Below are 21,978 nucleotides of genomic sequence, written 5' to 3' on the forward strand. Positions count from 1 at the left end.
TGTTCTCTTTAACTTGGTCCCCTCATGGTAGTAAGATGACTGCTACTGTCTTGGTGACTTACTGTCACATGTAGACAACAGTGTTCAGAGGCAGAAAAGAGGAAGGTCCCTTTAGAATACTCCTTTTTAAGAGTGAGGAAATCTTTCTAGAAGCCTTCCCTATTTCCTCATCCCCAAACAACCTGCCCTCATGTTTTATTGATGAAAATTCTAGCATATGCTTATGCCTAAACCACTCATCAGTGGAAAAGGGAGTGAGCTCATCATAATTAGCTTAAACCAATCATGATCAGTTCAGTTTAGTCGCTCAGTCCTGTCTGACTCTTTGTGACCTCATGAACTGCAGCATGCCAGGCCTCCCTCTCCATCACCAACTCCTGGATTCCACCCAAACCCATGTCCATTGAGTCGGTGATGCCATCCAGCCATCTCATCCTCTGTCGTCCCCTTCTCCTGCCCTCAATCTTTCCCAGCATCAGGGTCTTTTCAAATGAGTCAGCTCTTCGCATCAAGTGGCCAGAGTATTGGAGTTTCAGCTTCAACATCAGTCCTTCCAGTGAACACCCAGGACTGATATCCTTTAGGATGGACTGGTTGGATCTCCTTGCAGTCCAAGGGACTCTCAAGAGTCTTCTCCAACACCACAATTCAAAAGCATCAATTCTTCGGTGCTCAGCTTTCTTTATAGTCCAACTCTCACATCCATACATGACCACTGGAAAAACCATAGCCTTGACTAGACAGACCTTTGTTGACAAAGTAATGTCTCTGCTTTTTAATATGCTGCTCTAGATTGGTCATAACTTTCCTTCCAAGGAGTAAGTGTCTTTTAATTTCATGGCTGCAATCACCATCTGCAGTGATTTTGGAGCCCAGAAAAATAAAGTCAGCCACTGTTTCCACTGTTTCCCTATCTATTTGCCATGAAGTGATGGGACCGGATGCCATGATCTTAGTTTTCTGAATGTTGAGTTTTAAGCCAACTTTTCCACTTTCCTCTTTCACCTTCATCAAGAGGCTCTTTAGTTCTTCTTCACTTTCTGCCATAAGGGTGGTGTCATCTGCATATATGAGGTTATTGATATTTCTCCCAGCTATCTTGATTCCAGCTTGTGCTTCCTCCAGCCCAGCGTTTCTCATGATGTACTCTGCATGTAAGTTAAATAAACAGGTGACAAGGCTGTATATACATCCTTGACGTATTCCTTTTCCTACTTGGAACCAGTCTGTTGTTCCATGTCCAGTTCTAACTGTTGCTTCCTGACCTGCATATAGGTTTCTCAAGGGGCAGGTCAGGTGGTCTGGTATTCCCATCTCTTTCAGAATTTTCCACAGTTTATTGTGATCTACACAGTCGAAGGCTTTGACATAGTTAGTAAAGCAGAAATAAATGTTTTTCTGGAACTCTCTTGCTTTTTCGATGATCCAACAGATGTTGCCAATTTGATCTCTGGTTCCTCTGCCTTTTCTAAAACCAGCTTGAACATCTGGAAGTTCACGGTTCACATATTGCTGAAGCCTGGCTTGGAGAATTGTGAGCATTACTTTCCTAGCGTGTGAGATGAGTGCAGCTGTGCAGTAGTTTGAGCATTCTTTGGCATTGCCTTTCTTTGGGATTGGAATGAAAACTGACCTTTTCCAGTCCTGTGGCCACTGCTGAGTTTTCCAAATTTGCTGGCATATTGAGTGCAGCACTTTCATAGCATTGTCTTTCAGGATTTGAAATAGCTCAACTGGAATTCCATCACCTCCACTAGCTTTAGTGATGCTTCCTAAGGCCCACTTGACTTCACATTCCAGGATGTCTGGCTATAGGTGAGTGATCACACCAAGGTGATTATCTGGGTCGTGAAGATCTTTTTTGTACAGTTCTTCTGTGTCTTCTTGCCACCTCTTCTTAATATCTTCTGCTTCTGTTAGGTCCCTACCATTTCTGTCCTTAATTGAGCCCATGATCATCCCCTGGTATTTGCTCCCACCTCTCCTAAAGGAACAGATGCTAAAAAAAAAAAGACAAAGTGGGAGCTTAGAGAGTGAAAGATTGCAGTAGCACAATGTCTTTAGAGATGATCCTGGTTTATTAGGACAAGGAGGTAAGGAAGTAATAAGTAGCAGATTCAACATAAAGAGGAGTTGGGTTTTAATGGGTCAAGATTTTAGTCAAACATCATACAAAATGATGAGAAAACAAATAGGGAGGAAAGAGTATAAAGCATTTGTTTTTCTAGTTTTAACATTTGTTTTCATGTCTAAATAGGTATGCAGTGGAACTGATGAAGACCCTGATGATAAAAATGCACCATTTCGACAACGGCCGTTTTGCAAATATAAAGGACATACTGCTGATCTGCTTGATCTTTCCTGGTCTAAAGTAAGAAATTCTTATTTGAATTTTGTATTCTGCATAACTTTTTAGGATAAGAACAAATGTTTTATTTGTATGATTGTCACCATCAAGTCTGAAGGTCTGTAACTACTTTGTGGGAGTTACAAATTAATTGAAATTAAAAAAGAGAAATGATAGATTAGGCTAATAAGAAAATGTTTATGTTACTTCTATCTGAATCTGTCTATATACTTATACTTCTTGCTTCTTTTATAAAGTAGTTTTGCAAAATAACTATCCTCAGCAAAATGCATATGACTTCAACTACAAAGATGAAGTCTGACCTAGCCAATCAAGACTGTTTTGGAGCTAGTCTGCTACCTTCATGAAATTATTAGTTTAGGTTTAACAATTATATTCTACAAATCAATGGTAAGTCTTCATTTTATGCTTTTTTTCCTTAGAGCAAGATTATTTTAGGAGTAGCGGGATATTTTGCCACCAATCAAATATCTTAGAAGTTTGCAAAAATTTTAAGAGATATTTTAAATTTCATTTAAGATATCTGAAACATGAAAGCATTTTTGGAATTTTTTTTTAATTTTTACATTATTCAATATACTTCCCTTGTATTAAAATTTGTCAGTAATCAGAATCCAATATATATTAAGAATTTGTGGGGGAAAGTAATATTTAAAAGCCTTAAGTTAAGAAAAGTCATCTGAGTTAACAAAATACTAGCAAGGATACTGTTAATGCCCGTATATTTTAACTATGTCAGGAGAACTTCACGTATCACAGAGATCCCACTGGTATGTATTGGCAAGTCGGATTCCCAGGTGGCTCAGTGATTAAGAATCTTGACTGCCGATGCAGGAGATGTGGGTTCAACCCCTGGGTCAGGAAGATCCCCTGGAGAAGAGAATGGCAACCCACTCTAGTATTCTTGCCTGGAAAATCTCATGGACAGAGGAGCCTGGTGGGCTTCCAAAGAGTTGGACATGACTGAGTGTGCACACATACTAGCGAGTCAGGCTTCCCTGAGCTCCAGCTTCGAGTCACTCCACTTCTGAATTGCTGCACCTATCATATTTGTGTAGATATTATGGGTGCATTTCATAACATCTTTCTCTAACCTCCTGGAAAAGCTTGGGCCTCACCTGGTAGTCTAATTCTAAATTGAGCCCCAGTTGTGCCTTTGTACTTCCCCCTTCACCCTACCCTGTATGAAATCTGTGTTGTCAGAAGATGGAAGTTTAAAGTATCCTTAAATCTGATAATCATATTCATCTAGAATAAGAAGTACAAAGCACCTAATTGGGAACCCTACCCTCATTTTACTGTCTTAAAGCAAGCCAGTATTTTTTGTGAAATGCAAAACTAACTGAAGAAATTAATTCTCCATTGACCGCTGTATCAGTCAGGGTTCTCCAGATTAACAGAATCAAGAGGAAATGCATACATCAGGAAGTTTATTTTAAGGAATTGGCTCACACGGTTGTGGGGCCAAGCAAGTTTAAAATCTGCAGGGCAGACTTTGAAAGCACAGCAGGTGTCATACTGGAGTCTTAAGGCAGAATTTCTTCTCCAGAAAACCTCAGTTTTGTTCTTAAGGCCTTCATCTGTCTGTGTGCTCTTCCCTTAAACTTTCTTTTTACTTAACTGTTTATGTATGTACATTTCTAGGTCTTATTGGCAATGAGATTCTAAGCCCCTCAAGAGTAGGGGTCTGACTTTCTTTACTGTTGTTTCTTTCAGTATCTAGCACAGTTGATATTTATAGGGGGTTTTCTGTTTGTTGAAAATTTATTTTGTGCCAGGTAGCAAGAATTACCTTGTTAGTTCTTTTTCTTTTTTTTTTTTTTTTTTAAACATTTATCTTCTTAGTGCTGTGAGGTGGATGCTATTTCATATTGTGGATTAGAAGACTGGGCCTCTGACCCATCCCAGATCACAAAACTAGTTATGGGTAGAACCTAGATCTGAATCTAATTTTTCTGACTCATAAGACCATGCTTAGTTCAAGAAAACTGTTTAATTTTGTTTAGTTAATAAGTATTTATTGAACAAAAATCTCTTAGCATGATAGAACCAGTCTTAACACGTCTTTGACATCTTCACTTTCAGGGATGTCTTAGTATTTCTTTTGTATACTTAAACCAATGGACTGTTGAAAGAATTGAATAAATTCAGTTTTAATGAACAGCAGACCATAGATTTAGTTTTTATACACTTGTTATTAAATATCAGGAAATATAAAGCAAACTGTATATACTCTTCAAAACTTCTGGAACTGAGTGGACCTTGAAAATAAAAAGAACTGTTATTAGATGTTTCAAAAGTTATTATAAGTCTTTCAAAATTCTATTTTTTCTATTATTTTGGTTTTATTTTATATTTTTATTTTTGGGTTTTTAAATTTTTTCTTTTCTCTTTTTTTCTTTTTCTTTTTTTCCTTTTTTTCTTTTTTAAAATTTTTTTTCTTTTTTTTCTCTTGTCAAAGTTTTATTTTTAGTTGTAAGATATATCTTTATTTTAAAATAGGTATACCACATAAAATATACAGTTTTTTACACTAGCCCAGATAGCATATATGTATCAGTACAGTAACATATCTGAATCCATATTTGTGCTTAGTCTTTTTACATTCAAAGATTAAAGAGTCTTTATTACTTTAAGCAAATAACAAAGCATCTCATTTTTCATAAGCACTCTGCACAGTAGTATAGTGGTTAGAGCCTAACCTAGAGCCAGACTACTCGGGTTCAAATTGCAGCTCTGCCACTGACAAGCTGTATAGTCTTAGACAAATTATGTAACCTCTCTACCTCAGTGTTCTCATTTGCAAAAGCAGGTAATAATGTACATACCTCATAGGGTTGCTGTATAGTGCTGAGAACAATGTTTAGCATATTGTAAGTACTCAGTAAATATCATCATTATTTCAATTTGTTTAGCACCTTTACTCATGCCAAAGAATACTAAGATTTCATTTGAGTTTCCTCGTTCAGCATAACTCATAGTTCTTCCCTCAAATAGATTTGTGTTTAGAAATTAAAGAGCTTCTGCCAGCTGGAACCTTTTGACAAATAGATGTTTGGTTTCTGGTGATGAGCCATCATAATGCCTGAGTCAGTTACACTACCCTCTTCTAGCTTTGAAAATTCTGAGACATTTAACAATTTCTATTCTCTAATTTTCTTGCCTGAGGTGTGACAGGTGCACAATAACTTTTCATTTCCATGCTGCTTTGGACGGTGATCTTTTTGAAGGCATGTTAAGTGACAGTTAGGGAACTCATGTAAGTTAAAATTCACTAGTGTTATCAATGTGAAAATAACCGAAGTGATGCTAACTTCCAGTAGGTGCAGACTCCAACGACTAAGGCACACCCTGGTCCTCTCTTGGCATCTTGCAAATTTCTTTCAATAGAAGTCATAAGATTCATCCTCATTTCATAATATGTAATGTGAAAAAGTCTTAGAATCAAAGAAATATGATATTTAACTATTTGGGGGGAAAATGGGGTTGTCCAAGTGAATTGGATATCTTTTGTGCTGTCTGATCCTGCATATAACAGTACTAATAATAATAAAATTATTGAGGTACTAAAACTAAAAGTTCACTTTTATGGTGTAAATATTTTTTTATATGATGATAAAATAATCAATGTCAATTTCTCCATAGAACTACTTTCTGCTTTCTTCTTCAATGGATAAAACAGTCAGATTATGGCACATTTCCAGAAGAGAATGCCTTTGCTGTTTTCAGCATATAGATTTTGTCACTGCCATAGCTTTCCATCCAAGAGTAAGTGTTTACATGTTTTTTGTTATACTATGAGGAAGGTGAGGGAACCAGTTTTCTCTGGAGGATATCTGGACTACAGGAAAAAACAATTATTAATAGCCATATAGTTTACAGCAACTTAATGTTTCATTCTGCTTTAGAAATAAGAAAGGAACTAAATATTGTACTAATCTGCATTAGAAGAGCTGGAAATATTATAGTCTAAATATCAATATACTAGTGAAAAGTCATCCCAAGTCTTTAATAAAACCTGCAGGGTATAAATAAATAAGATACCCTATTAAAGAGGAAAGAGGTTGGAGATGGTGGAAGAAGAAAATACAGCAGGTAAATAAGAAAGGGAAGCAAATAGGCAGGAATAATTAGTTGCAGGAGAGTCAGGAAGGGAAGAGACAAAGAAAAGGTTGAAAGTGGCAAAGACCAAAATTCATTACAAGATAGACTGAATTCCTGTTTCATATCTGGAAACATTGTGAATCTTGAGATCTCCTCTTAACTCATTTTCAGTGTAGAAAATCCTGTAATATCTTTCTTCCAGAAGGAATTTCATATGATTTCAACTAAAAGAGAAAAGTCTACTATCATGGACTCCAGACCTATCTGATGCCCTTGTAAGATAGATCCACTAAATGCATAAGGCTAGAGAAGTTTTAGTTCTTTGCAGCTGTAAGCACAGGGATGTCATGTGTTGGCACTGCTTCACCAGCTAGGTTGAAATAAGTGGAAGGCTTGAGCTGACCTTCGTTGACTTTCCCTCCCCTATGTTGGTGTATATGATTACATTTCCAATCATGTCCTCATCTCTATATGTTAATACCCATTGTCTTTTTTAATGCAGACTTTCAATTATATTCACATTTCTTTCTCTCTTTCCTCAGATTAAGAAAGAAGAATGACTTTTGTCTCTCAATATAATTTCCCTCCCTGGGCAGGCTTATAACATAGGCATTAATAAAGTACTTTATTAAGAACTTTTGAAAATTAAAGATGTTTAATCTGTGTTAACAGCATATCAGTTTGACCATCAAGCTCTCAAGGCTTCTTTCTGAAAAATACCCCCATCCTGTCACCTAAGGATGCAACAGAAGAATGGATTTACCCCTGTCAGCAACTGTGAACAAAATCCCCCACTTCTATTTTAACTATAATGTATCAGAGTGGAAAGAGAGGGGTATTAGATGATGATAGTTATCCATGTAGTACTTTATCATTAAGGTTTCTGTTCTAGTCAGCAATTTCCCTATACCTTTATTTGGTTTTATTTTAGAAACCGAAAAGCCTTATTTCTAAAACTTCTACTTACCTGGAGAGTTTATGAGAGGGGCTAGGGAAGAATGCAGTGATGTTGACATTTTCCTTGGAAATATAACTGTATCAAATAATGTAACTTGGAAGGAAGCAGGGTTATAAAAGAAATAGCAAAATAGAGATACACATATACACGTGTATATGTGTATATAATGAATTGTAAGACCAAGATAAAGTATTTTTACTTGTTCAGCACTTCTAGTGGTATACATTGAGTTGAGCCTACTATACCATATCTGTAAAAATACCTATTCTATGAAGGTTATCCTTGACAGGCTTCAGAAGTAGGTAAGAATAATAATCTTGAATGGAAAAGAAAATCTGTTTCATGTTTTTGTGTCCTAATTATTTTATCTTATCTTTAATTCTTATGTTACCAAAAATTAGAGCAACTTTTTGATAGGCCTGGTTTAGAGCAAGGTTTCTAAACCTTGGCACTAAAGGCATTTTGGGTTGGATAATTCTTTTTTGTAGAGAGAGGGAAGGCTGTCTTATGCATTGTAGTATGTTTAACAGCATTTCTGGGCTCTTCCCACTAGATGTCAGTAGCGCCCACCCCCTAAATTGTGACAATCAGAAATATCTCCAGACATTGCTAGATGTCCCCTTTGGGGCCTGTTTGCCCCCATTTGAGAATCCTTGGTTTGAAATTGAAAATTTGGTTAAGAATTTAAATAGTGACGCGATTCTCTGCTGACAGGGTGTTGGAGTTCCAAAAATTAACTGGTTCTGTGAGCTAACTAACATTAGTTACTTTTTTATCCATGTATTACATGTATCGCAAGGAAGGTATGGGCAAATGTACCATTATAGGGAGTGTTTCCCAAAGCATGTTCCTTGAATGTGCTAGCCCTGCTAGGTGTCCCTACCTGACCCCCTGCCAACCCCCTGCAGAAAGATTCAGAACGCATATTAACAGAGAACCCAGAATTTCTCACTTATTTGATCACAAAACACTTCTACACGATATTTACTCTATTGTCTGTTAACATCTATTCCTTGGGAAAAGCAGTTTAAGGATATGATAAATGATTAGAACCTCATTTCTCAAAAATGAATATTGAGGTTTCTAATTGTTATTTTTAATGAATAAAATACTTACTTTAATACTTTTAAAATAAAATCTTACATATTTTAACATTTATTTCTAATAGACTTGATGTATTGATTTTGCTGATTAGTTTTTCTTCATGTGGTAAAATGAAAGCTTCCTCTTTTGCCACCTTTTTAGGATGACAGGTATTTTCTAAGTGGGTCATTGGATGGAAAGCTCCGCCTTTGGAACATACCTGACAAAAAAGTGGCTTTGTGGAATGAAGTAGATGGTCAAACAAAATTGATCACAGCTGCAAATTTCTGTCAGAATGGCAAATATGCAGTGATTGGAACATATGATGGAAGGTGTATTTTCTATGATACAGAGGTAAATGACTATCTTGTATAAATTACATACTTGAATACTTAGAAGACCCTTTTGTGGTTTGGAATAAGTTGGTGTATCCTCCCTGGACTTTAACTGCCTTATCTGTAAATTGGGACAAATAATATTAATACCATGTTTGTCTGTGAGTTGGCTCAGATGATCTTTGAGCTTCTAATTCTGATCTTTTTAAATTGTGGTTTTTTAGCATTTGAAATACCACACACAGATACATGTCCGATCTACTAGAGGGCGCAACAAGGTTGGAAGAAAAATTACTGGCATTGAGCCTTTACCTGGAGAAAATAAGGTACTAAGTATTCAAAACCATCTCTCTCCACACTATATATAGACTCCTGAAAGTAAGTTCTTCATATCTTGGCTAAGAATATATTTCCTTTCTTATGGAATATTGCTTTTTCTAGTTTTGAGGTATATTCTATATTTGTGTAACACCCTTTTTTGGTTGTACCTTAACACAGATTAAATGGTGGTATTTTTAACTTTTCCTTTGATTTGTTTTTAGATACTGGTAACCTCAAATGACTCCAGAATCAGACTATATGATCTTAGAGATTTGTCACTGTCCATGAAGTATAAAGGTTATGTCAACAGCAGCAGCCAGATCAAAGCAAGTTTCAGGTAAATTGGCAATGAGGAATTCCCCATAGAGATCACAATATTTCTCCCCTACTCCCATTTTTCCATTGATCTATACCTTATGTTTATATGTTTATGTATAATGATGTTAGTTACTTTGGATTTTTACAACTGGTATCTCATTTTATCAATCATACACAACTTACCTTATCCACCTGTTTGGTAGAGTTAGAATTGCTCCTCCTCTGCTGATGAGGAAGCAACATCCAGAAAATTAAGTAATTTGCCTTAAATCACACTGGTAGTAGCAGAGCCAGGATTAGAAGACTCCCAGCTCCAGAATTTGTGCTTTTGTACTTTCATGTATGCTTTCTAAGAGGAGATTTATCCCACCACCACTCACCCTTGGCCTTTTAAGTACAGAAACTAATAAAGCATTTTGAGACCCTAAGGTACAATGTCCTGTATTTATACCTTTATATGTCATTATTATTTGAACTTTTAATTTAGGGTCTGCAGGCTCTCCTGAAATACCTACCTCTTCTTTCTTTATAGCCCTCTTTATTTCAGTCCTTTTCTTACCAGTTCTCTGTTTTTCTTGAGCTACCCAGTAATTACCCAGTAATTTAATTAGTAAAGTATTCAGCTTCTCTCTTTTATCTCTTAAGTAGACATTCCTCCTGCGGGCTTCCCTGGTGGTTCAGTGGTAAAGAATCTGCCTGCAATGCAGGAGACACAGGTTCCATCCCTGGTGGGGAAGATCCCCTGGAGAAGGAAATGGCAACCCACTCCAGTATTCTTGCCTGGAGAATCCCATGGACGGCAGGAGCCTGGCGGGCCTGGTGTCACAGAGTCGTACATGACTTAGAGACAAAGCAGCAGCAACAGGCATTCCTCCCAGTGTGGGTTAACCCAGCACCGGTTACCTAGAACCTTGATAAACGTATGAATGCCACTGGCCACCCATATCAACCCTACATGTTTAGGGCCTCTGAAGTGAGGCTTAGGAGTCTGTATTTCAGCAAGTTCTCTTGGATGTTTTCTTAGGTGTTTCAAACTAGGAAGCTCTGATAGAGAGAAACCCCTAAAAAGCCCCACAACTTTGATTCTTTTTCTTTCTTCCCTAAATTTAGCCATGATTTTAATTACCTTGTTAGTGGCTCAGAAGATAAGTATGTTTATATCTGGAGTACTTACCATGACTTAAGCAAGTTTACTTCAGTCAGGAGAGATCGTAATGACTTTTGGGAAGGTATTAAAGGTAAGTAAATGCCCAGTTTGGTGTGTCTTTTAAATAAATAAAGTTAAGATATATTATAGGTAAATTTGTATAGGCATTATTTCAGAGAGAGAGTTTGGCAGTTTTAACTGCTTTCAGTTTGTATTGGCTTTGTTTGACTTTTCTATACCAAGGAAGAACTTATACTTGTGTAAAATTTGAGATGTCATGGAATCTCAGAACTTGTATGTGGTTTTGGGGTTTTTTTTTTTAAGAAAATATTTTTGAGTTTTAAATAGTTCTGAGTTACTTATCTGTTCATTTCTAAAGATATTTGTATAGAACATACACTATTATATTTTTTGCATATTATACTTTTTATCTTGATGTTTAGAATCAAGCTTACTAGTTATCCTAAAGTCGATTTTTTTTTTTTACAGCACATAATGCAGTTGTTACATCAGCTATCTTTGCTCCAAACCCAAGTTTGATGTTGTCTTTGGATGTGCAATCTGAAAAATCAGAAGGAAATGAAAAAGGTGAAGATGCCGAAGTGTTGGAAACCATGCCCTCTGGTAGGTACCTGTGTTTTATTTGTCCTTCATGCTCTCTGATCAGCCTTTAGTAGCTTCATTGATCTATGAGTATTATGAGGTCTTCATTAATATGAAGAATATTTCTTGTATACAACATAATGGTTGACAGATATTCATTTATGAACGTTTTGGTAACATAATTCTTGGAGGTTTTACTTCTCTTAAATTCACCTGGGAATTAAAAATGAAAATTTTGAAAGGTTGTAATTTTTTTATGAACAGTTGTTCTCTTTAGAGAAATGCAAACAAGACATAAATATATACAAAATATATCACCTTTCTCTTCTACTACAGTATCATCTCTGTGAGGACACAGATTTTATGTATTTTATTTATTGTTGTATTGCCAGTGCCTAGCCCAGTGCTTGCCTGCATATGGTAGATGCTTAATAAATAATTACTGAATAAGTGAGTTAAACCAAAATGAAAGCAGTATTATTTTCTCTTGCCACAAATTTATAGCTTCTCATAGATAGCTCTTGGGTTGACCAAAAAGTTTGTTTGGGTTTTTCCCTCATATCCAGTGGAAAAACCTGAATGAAGTTTTTGGTCAACCCAATATCTCCAAGCCTGTAATAAGGTTTTAATAATGAGGAGTCTTTTCAGTTATATAAAATGCTCAGATTAGGAAGTGAAAAGAAACCATCAAGTAGTAGTGAGTGCCAATTATATAAAAATGATTTTCCTGTTAATTCTTTTTTTTCCCCTGTGAATTCATAAGAACAAGATAAAGCCATGTGAATTTGGACCAGTTGTTAACAAAAACAGTTTGTATTGTTATACTCGATTGCAGAATATTTTAGTAAATGCGTTTTCTCACTTTAGAGACTACACCAGGTCTTGAAGAGTGTTATAAAGACACAGCAATACATACAGTGTACCAAGAGTGCTTCTAAAATTATTTGAATATTTAAAAGTTCTCAAGCATGTTTATTTAATCTCAAGCAGTTTCCCTTGTGGTATTGTTTGTACTCTACACTGCACTAAATACACTATTTCTTCTGTCTGTGAAGCAAAATTTTGATACCAGAGACAAGCTTCAGTCTAGCACTTCTTTCAATTACATGATTTAAAAATAAACCAACTCAGAATTATTACACCTTTACTAAATGCCTGTTTGGAAATATTTCTTTTCATTTTTTTCCCTCACAGTCAAATCCTGTTTCTGTCTTCTAAATTAAGTCATTTGGTTGGGTTTTTTCTTTTCTTTTTGTCCAATGATTCCTTTTTACACTCTGTACATTCCCCTACATATTGCACAGAAAATTCTAGTTTTTTAAACTATTTGAGGAAAAATGGAAAGTGCTTTTTTTAGACTTCTCAAAACCGCACTGTATTAACATTGTTCAGTTACCACTTCGCTGGGTCCTTTCTAAAGAGGCAGAACTTTGGATCATACTCAGATTTGTGTTTGCTATTTTCTACCTGTGTAGGTATATTCTAAGAACACTCTCAAACCTGGGGTATGAGATCATAAAGTATATCTGATTGCCCTTCTCTTTATTCCTGACATATTTGACTATTTAAGCTTCCATTTTCATCATGTTTAAAATGGTGATAATACCTCATTGATAAGGTTTTGATATGGACAGAAGACCTAAATGACATTTCTTCAAAGAAGACATATAGATGGCCAACAGGCACATGAAAGATGTTCAACATATCACTAATTATTAGAGAAATGCAAATCAAAGGTACAGTACACACACACACACACACACACACACACACACAGGAATATTACTCAGCCATTAAAAAGAATGAAATAATGCCACTTGCAGCAACATGGATGGACCTAATGATTATATTAAGTGAAGTAAGTCAGACAGACAAAGATAAGTATGACATCATTTATATATGAAATCTAAAAAATAGTACAAATGAACTTACAAAACAGAAACAGACTCACAGACATAGAAAACAAACTTACAGTTACCAAAAAGGAAAAGGAGAGGGATAAATTAGGAGTATGGGATTAACAGATGCACACTACCTTATATAAAATATATATAACAAGCATTTACTATATAGCACAGGGAACATATTCAATATCTTGTAACAACCTATAATGGAAAAAATATATATGTACATATATGTGTGTGCATGCTCAGTCATTTTAGTTGCGCCCGACTCTGTGTGACCCTATGGACTGCAGCCTGCCAGGCTTCTCTGTCCATGGGGTTTTCTGGGCAAGAACACTGGTGTAGGTTGCCATACCTTCTTCCAGGGGATCTTCCCAACCCAGGGGTCGAACCCATGTCTCTTACATCTACCTGCATTGGCAGGCGGGTCCTGTACCACTAGCGCCACGTGGGAAGCTCATGTACATATTTATGTACCTCCAAGTATATGAATGTCTCAATCACTTTTCTGTACAACTGAAACTAACACAATATTTTAAATCAACTATACTCCAATTTTTAAAAAGATACAGCTGAAAACTAAAAAAAGAAACAAGGTTGTGATAAGAATTAAAGATAACACATGCGTCTAGCAAAATGCCTGGCGTGTAATAGATATTATCATCTTCATTATATAGTATCTTATAAAACATTTTTATATTTATATATATGATGATTTCTTTTCTTCTCCAGCCTCTCTGATATCTGTCAGTTGTTTGCTGCTGCTTCTGCTGCATGATGGTACTTTGAGATAAATGAAAAGTGTATTAGGAATGTTCAAAGGTTTAGCATATGTTTTTAGCAAATCTAAGTGAAACCATTTTGTCTAACTCATCCTGTACACAACTGTCCGTTTAAAGTTTGGATTATCTGCTTCCTTACAAATCAGCACTTCTTAAGTCTACAATTCTTGCCTGTGCATAATCGTTAACACTGAATTTTGTTTGTTAAATGTTTTTACCGGCAAACATAAGAGGTAAGCATTTTTGCCATTCAGCATAGCTACATAGTTCTTCAGTATGGACTGGAAAGGCAAAAGGTGTTGTCAGCATTCACAGAGCAATCATGTGTACTGCATTTCATGGCAGTTCCAGTATGTCTGCTGTACAGTAAACCTTACTGTCAATCTCATTAGTGAACCCTGTTAGCAAAAGACTTGCCCAGCTGATCCCATCTTGCCAACACTCCAGTCCTGGGGCTGAATAATACACCAGCCTCTTGCTGTGAGGGCTTCTCTGATGGCCAGACAGTAAAGAATCTGCCTGCAATGCAGGAGACCCAGGTTCAATCTCTGGTCAGGAAGATCCCCTGGAGGAAGGCACAGCAACCCATTCCAGTATTCTTGCCTGGAGAATCCCATGGACAGAGGAGCCTGGTGAGCTGTAGTCCATGGGGTTGCAAAGAGTTGGACACAACTAAGTGACTAACACACACACACTCTTGCCATGAAATGAAGAATTAGACAATTTAGAGGCCTTGGCTGCCTGGGACTAAATCCAGGCATCCAGGCCCCAAGGGACCATAATCTCCCTATGCCAGGAAAAGAGCAGCTAAGACAAGGTAAAGTGGAATTGAGCCTCAGAGAGGATGAAAGGATTACGGGAGCAAGCCAGGAAATAGATTGAAAAGGCGGGGAGAGGTTCTTCCCACCCCAGAGGTGGAGGGTCATGGGCATGTGACAGGCTTGTGGCAGCAGACTTCATATTCCTTTAAAATCAGTGAAAAACTTTTTTTTATGCTTTTAAGGTATTATGAAGACAGACAACACAGAAGTTCTACTCTCTGCTGACTTCACTGGAGCAATCAAAGTGTTTATTAACAAAAGGAAAAATGTATCTTAATTTGAAATGACATTTAAAATAAACATATCAGTAAGTTTCTGTATGTACCAGGACTGAAAAAAATCATAGTGTTTCAGGTTAACATCCTTTTTTTTATTTTTATTGGAAATTGTTCAAATATAATATATTTTTTGAGAGGCAGTGTTAATGATCTAGTAAACCCTGGATTGATAGACTAGAAAGGAATGTAGCTAGAATAACATTGCCAAACATTAGGCTTTACATTTTGTTACGTTTGTGTTTTTGTTATATAATTGTGAACATGCACAGGTTTCTGCATGAAAATATATTAATATATTAATCACATGTGTGTGCCTTTTGGTTACATGCACTAAATCTAACAGAGTTAAATTATTTCAGTGGCTCTTTTGGCCTCTTATTGAGGAGGAGTGTCTTGTTTCTAGCTTAAATAATTTCTTTTGCACAAAATTTCATTTTTAAGAGAAGTGGTATCTTTTGACTGAGTTATTGTTTTAAAAATGTTATATAGGTTTTCAGTAGGTCAACAACCATGTGTAAATGGTTTTTATAAATTTCTCAATTTGGGGACGATTTTTTTTGTGTGTGTGTGGTCTAAATTGTGGACTTAAGATTCTTTTCTTTGTATGTGTATATATAATTTTTTTTTTGCCACACTGGAGCACAATGTTTCTATGTAAAGAATTCTTTTCATTCTTTATCCATGAGCACCAGGCTTTGCTCACTTAAAAAAAATTAAGCCGCATTAAGGAGTGAGTCTTCTTTTTTACAATAATGTAAAAATAAACTGTTTACATTTTTTTAAAGCATTGTAGTTTTAAAAATTAAGCTGTTTTGTTTTGTGTTGTTAAATTTGGAAGCCTTTGTAAATATTGATATAATGTACCAATGAAATAACATCTGGGGTTGATGGAACCCTAATAATGTTGTTGATGGTTAGCATATGTTTCTGAAAATTAAATATGTATTATTAAAAGTTGGTGGCCAAAAGTTGTTAAACATGTGATTTTATTTTCCAATGACTTCAGTAACTTGAGAAATGTAAGAAAATAAAAGTCTTGTTATATAATTTGATTTTTAGCAAGCAGAGATCAAGTTTTGGACTCCTAAATTATAATGCATTAGTTACATACCTTTAAGAAAAATAGTTTTTAATTCTAGTTCTAAAATGAACAGTGCTACCAGTTCATCTCTATGCTTATACATTCTTTACTGCAGTGGTTTTCAGTATGTAAGTGAGAACCTGAGGAGCCATGATCATATCCTTATTAATCAGCATAGTCTTGAGTGTCCTGGATTTTCTAGTTCATTCTGTATTGTTTATCTTGGTTTTATTTCTATGCTGCTTTCTTCCTCTTCCCAGCGACATGCTTTCTCCTTCCTCTCCTCCCACCTCCCTCACTATCCTCTCCCCACCTCTCTGCTCACTTTCTTGTACTCTGCCTGACAGATCAAGTTGTTATGCCATTGGCTTTCTAACCAGTCTCTTTCTTAGTCTCAAGGTCTGGATGGCAGTGGAATTGGTCTAGTGTCTCAGAGAACTCAGTGTATTCAACTCTCTGAGGCTGCTTGGGTTTCACTGACTTCTGCCTGATGCCTCGTAGTCTTGCTGTGGTGCTGGATGTTTCAACTGCATATAATCGGGGTGTTGCCATATGAATATTTCCTGATGGGTTTTATGTGGTTTCTTGAACAAAAAGGCAAAGGCAAAAAAAAAAAAAGGCAAAGGCAAAATAGTTGGGATGCAAGCTTAAGAGAATAATACTGATACTTCTAAATTTAATTTTTAAAATGTTGGTTTATCATTATATAAATATGCTGCAAAGTTGCAAGTCAGAAAGTGAGTTTGAAAAGGTAGCATCAAAATGTATGTAAAGAAAAATTGAACAGTATTTTTCCCTAAAATGAGCTGTATTAGAAACTCACTGTACTAAGTGGTGTGGTATTATTGGAACGAGCACAGATTCTAGAATTAGATAAACTTAGATTTGGTTTCCTCTGTGAGCACCTTCCTTGGGCATGTTATTTTATATTAATTTCCATGTCCTTATCTGTAATATGAGAATATCTCACTGAAATCATAAGGATTTAGTGAAAATCATGTATATGTAAAACTTGGTACCTAGCTAGTACTCAATAGACATACATTTCTCACTGCATTTCCCGAATCCCTCAGTACACTTCTAGACCAAAAAAAATGGAGGGGAGGATGTGGAAGCACTTTTCAGATACTGATATTTCATGGATGAATGCATTTTTTTTTGATGAATAGTATTTTAAGGATTGACATAGGGCACCAGCCCTTTTTTGTCAACTCAACACTTTAAAAAACTTCCACCATTTATTTGTTATTTAGTTGCTAAGTCATGTCTGACTTGTGACCCAATAGACTGTAACCCGTCAGGCTCCTCTGTCCATGAAATTTTCCAGGCAAGAATACTGGAGTGGGTTGCCATTTCCTTCTCCAGTGGATCTTCCCAACCCAGGGATCGAACCTGCATCTCCTGCTTAGCAGGTGGATTCTTTACCACTGAGCCACCTGGGAAGCCACCATCATAAAAGAGAGAACATTTTAATACTAAAAAAAGTCAAGCACAATCTTATCTTAGGGCAACAGACAATCTATTAAAGTGAATAAACCTAGCTTTTGAAAAAAGTAACCATATTTTCTCATTTTCACTTTCTCTGGTGAAAATTTCATCACCGAGTTAGTGTGGCTGCCTAAATAAGTTTAAAGCCACATTTCATTGAAAACTCTTTGGAGAGTCATAACAAGCCTTCCCTTGCCTTTATCTTGTTTACATTAATTGGAATTAAAATATGAATGACTCAACATAATTTAGCATGCCATTTTCTCTGGTCTTTCACATTATACAGCTAAGCAGTTGCTTTTTATTCTTTGAAATACATGTATAACATTAATATATCCATTCCCCAAATTCCAATTTCAAGTTTTGAGAGCCGGCTCTCCTTACTGATATTAAAAAATCAAGTTTTTGGAATTTTTTAAAGTCTTTATTATGGGGATTCAGGATAAAAATATGTTTGGGATTTAATATTTCCCCATAAGTTTTCAAAAGAAAATCATGCCCAGTTTCACTAGTTTCTAGCTTCCTGCCTTGCTTCTGCATTAGCGTATGTTTATTGAACATCTCCTATGTACAGACCATTGCTGGGACTAAAGAAGAATAAGACAGCATCTGTGTGCCAGAAGAGCTCCCAGTCTGATGGAGAAGGTGGCCACAGAAACAAGCAAGAGACTTGGAACTGTCTCGTGGCTGTAGCCCTAGGAATGCCCCTTCTCATCCTATTCCCAATCTCTGGTTTTTTTTGCTTCCTAGTAACTCATGACAGCCACTTGACTTTTAGGCCAGTCTTTGTTCATCTAATAGTACAAGTAGCAAAGATAATGTGGGTAAAAGACCTTATGAGTAAGCCAGAGGTAAGGCAGAAAAAACGAAGTACCTAACCAAGGCAACATTTTCACTGATCTCTGGCACCCCTCCTCCCAGCCTAAAATCGTTGTCTATTTCCCCCAAAATCTTAACCTGTCTTCTGTTTCCAACTAACTCCTGATTATCAGACTCCTCCCCGCAACTGCTTTCCTGTTCCCTTCAGTTCTTAAGCTTGGTCCATTCTATTTTCTTTTGTTCTCTAGATGTAAGTCATCTAGTCTTGGGGAGCCCAGGTTTCCCCCGTTAACCACAACCACATGGCTGGTGTAGATCCATGCACATGAAATGCATTCAGGTTGATACAGCAGGGCCAGTGTGAAGGGTGGTATGGAATAGAGGGGAGGGATCCACTGCAGATTCCCCAACAAATCAAATGTCATCATGTAGATTACAGGTTATCTAGGCTGGCCCAAGCAGATCGAGCTAGCTTGTATGTCCAGCTACTCTGCACTACATTTTTTAAATTTTATTTTGGAATAACTAGATTTACAGAAAAGTTCCAAAGGAAATATGGCGTTCCCATGTACTTATTACCCAGTTTCCCTTAATGTTAGTATCTTACATTACCATGGTACATTCATCAAAACTAAAATCCACACTGCTGCAATACTATTAAGTAAACTTTATTCATATTGCACCAGTTTTTCACTAGTGTCCTTTTTCAGTTCCAAGATCCAGTCCAGAATACCTTTCATTTAGGCTTATTGTGCTTCCTTAATTTAAATAAACTTTATTTTAGAATAGTTTTATATTTTTCAGAAAAGTTTGCATAGTTCACATAACCCCTGCACCAACTTCCCCTGTGGTTAGCATCTGACATTACAGTGGCACATTTTTCACATTAAGGAACCAACACTGGTACATTACTGTTAGCTCCATGCTTTATTTGGATTTCACTAGTTTTTACCTATGTCCTTTTTCTGTTCAGGAATCCCATCCAGGATGTGACATTATATGTGGTTGTCAGGTCTCCTTTGGCTCTTAGCCATGATGTTCTCTCATACTGCCCGTGCTTCTGATGACTTCAGCAGTTTTGAGGAGTACTGGTTAAGTATTTTGTTCAATGTCCCTCAGTTGGGTTTGTCTGGTATTTTTCTCATGATTTCAACAGGCTGTAGCCTCTAGGGAGGAAGCTCACGGAGGTGGATTGTTCCTTCATTACATTGCATCAGGCATATATAGTACCAGCATGACTTTATCACTTGGCTGAGGAGTGTTTGTCAGGTTTCTCTACTACAAAGTTACTTTTTTCTCACTTTCCATAAATCTGTTCTTTGGAAGTGAATCACTAAGCACAGCCCAAACTCTTGGGGTGGGAAAGAGTAAAGGCCCACCTCCTTGAGAAGCAAGTGTCTGTATAACTTAATTTGGAACTGCTTAGTACAAGAGATAGGTCTCTTCTCACCTATTTATTTTTTCAAACATTTGTTTGTGTCAGCTTGGACTTACAGGTAATTATTTTATACTTTGAGTTGTAGTCCAACACTGCATTATTTTGTCTTTCAACTTGTTCTTTCAAGTTGGCTTCTATGTCCCTTTGACTTTTTTTTTTTTTGAGCACTTCCTTTCTTTATGTCACTCCTAACATGCTCCAGGTTCATTTCATATGTTTCAAGTTCTGTAATCAACCACTTATCCAGGTTCCTTTTATTAGAGACTGGTATTAAAAATGAAGATCTGGGTGATAGATGTGCTCATTGCTACTGGGGCGTTGTTTCTTTTCGGTCATCTCAGCTGACAGAGCAAAGAAATATATGCATGCATACAAATCTCTGTTGATATCCACATCTATAAAATTTTCTATGTATCTCAATATTAAATTGGATTTGAATCCTTGCTGATGTCTCTGAGTGATCCATTAGTGCATAGATTATTCTAGTTTCCTCCTCTTGCTTATGAATAACCTCTTTCTCCAAGAGTGAGCCACCTGGTTCCCACCATTCACTATCCATTTACTTATTTGTTCAATCACAACATGTTCAGCAGTTTCAGAATTGCTAACCCATATCCCCAGGAGAAACATTTACCAACTACAATACAGTTTTTACATAAAGTCCTTTGTCTTTTATGTCATAATATCTGGTCACAACACCATTTTTAGTTACTTAGGTCAGTGCCTTTTTTCGCTACTCAACATCACCTTTTAAAATTAGATTCGTCTATATTATCTGTTCTCTATTAAGATTTGATCATATAGATAGCCATACTTATTTAGTAAATAAACAATGGCATTCTTTTGTAGACAACTTCCTGCCTTGCTTTCAGATGCTTACTGCTCCTGCTAAGTCACTTCAGTCGTGTCCGACTCTGTGACCCCATCCCTGGGATTCTCCAGGCAAGAACACTGGAGTGGGTTGCCATTTCTTAGCATTATCCTAAAGCAATTTTACAGTCTGTCCTGTTGCTCCACTGGAGTTGCACTCATTCAACAAACGTCCAGCGCTTAATCTGTGTCAAGACCTTGAGGGAGTCTAATATGCTTTGGATCTCAGAAATTCATGAAGGTGTTACAATTATGATTTCAATCATTTTATTGCATATTTTCTGAGTTCCTACTCTGAGGTACTGTAAAGAATAAAAGATAATAAGGTATGGCCTTTTCCTTCAAAGGTCACAATCAGAGCACTCTTCATTAATACGATAGAAACTTTTTTCCACTATTGGTGGTTTAGTCGCTAAGTCATGTCCAACTCTTTGTGACCCCATAGACTGTAGCTCACCAGGCTTCTCTGTCCATGGGATTTTCCAGGCAAGAACACTGGAGTGGGTTGTCATTTCCTTCTCCAGGGATCTTCCCACCCAGGGATTGAACCTGGGTCTCCTGCATTGGGTAGGCAGATTCTTTACCAACTGAGCCACCAGGGAAGCCCTTTGTTAATAAAGCCTCTTCAGATTAGCAGTAGAGAATAAATAATGGCAGATCCATTACACATTTTTCAATTTTGAATTTTGTGGGAAACCTAAATCTTAGGAGGATTTAACAAAAATTTATAGAGAAACCATGACTTACGGATTATTTCCATGTAAATTACTACCCTCAAAGAAGCATTTGTGAGGGCAGAGTTGGGTTATATATGTTGATTGCTGGCAGGGACTAGTAGCAAGGCTTAGGTAGAAGAAAGGCTTCAGTAGCTATATACCTTATCTATAAACTGACACAAATTCATAAGAAATCCTTTCTAATTTAAAATATTTATTTTACTTTAATACTTACACATTGTAGAAAACGTGATTTATATCAAAAAGTTTAAGAAATAATCACCCATAATACTGTAAGTCAGAGATAATAGATATTAATATTTTAGAATATTTAGCTTTATTTTTATGCATGTATATTTTTAAAAGCTTATATAATTATACAAGATAATTTGAATACTGTTCATACTACACATCATGGACAGTTTCCATATTTTTTCATGGTGCATAAATGTTCTATCACAGGGACACAATGTAAGCAATGTATGGATACTGAGGGTGTACCTGTCTGTATTTTATTACTATGAATAATAGTAAAGATATAGAG

At 36.4% G+C, this 21,978-nt stretch overlaps 1 protein-coding gene across 1 annotated transcript in view; it reads left to right on the top strand.

Annotated features, from left to right (window-relative positions):
• WDR44 (WD repeat domain 44) overlaps nt 1-16,074 on the top strand; it is an 86,968-nt gene extending 70,894 nt beyond the window's left edge. The window contains exons 13-20 of the mRNA XM_020881539.2: nt 2,258-2,371; nt 6,014-6,136; nt 8,676-8,867; nt 9,073-9,174; nt 9,391-9,506; nt 10,598-10,725; nt 11,124-11,258; nt 14,927-16,074. Coding sequence (XP_020737198.1) covers nt 2,258-2,371; nt 6,014-6,136; nt 8,676-8,867; nt 9,073-9,174; nt 9,391-9,506; nt 10,598-10,725; nt 11,124-11,258; nt 14,927-15,021 — 1,005 coding nt within the window. The 3' untranslated portion in view covers nt 15,022-16,074. The remainder of the gene's footprint in view (nt 1-2,257; nt 2,372-6,013; nt 6,137-8,675; nt 8,868-9,072; nt 9,175-9,390; nt 9,507-10,597; nt 10,726-11,123; nt 11,259-14,926) is intronic.
• Nucleotides 16,075-21,978: the final 5,904 nt, after the last annotated feature.

Source organism: Odocoileus virginianus, unplaced genomic scaffold (assembly GCF_023699985.2).
Source record: "Odocoileus virginianus isolate 20LAN1187 ecotype Illinois unplaced genomic scaffold, Ovbor_1.2 Unplaced_Scaffold_1, whole genome shotgun sequence".
NCBI classification, from domain to species: domain Eukaryota; kingdom Metazoa; phylum Chordata; class Mammalia; order Artiodactyla; family Cervidae; genus Odocoileus; species Odocoileus virginianus.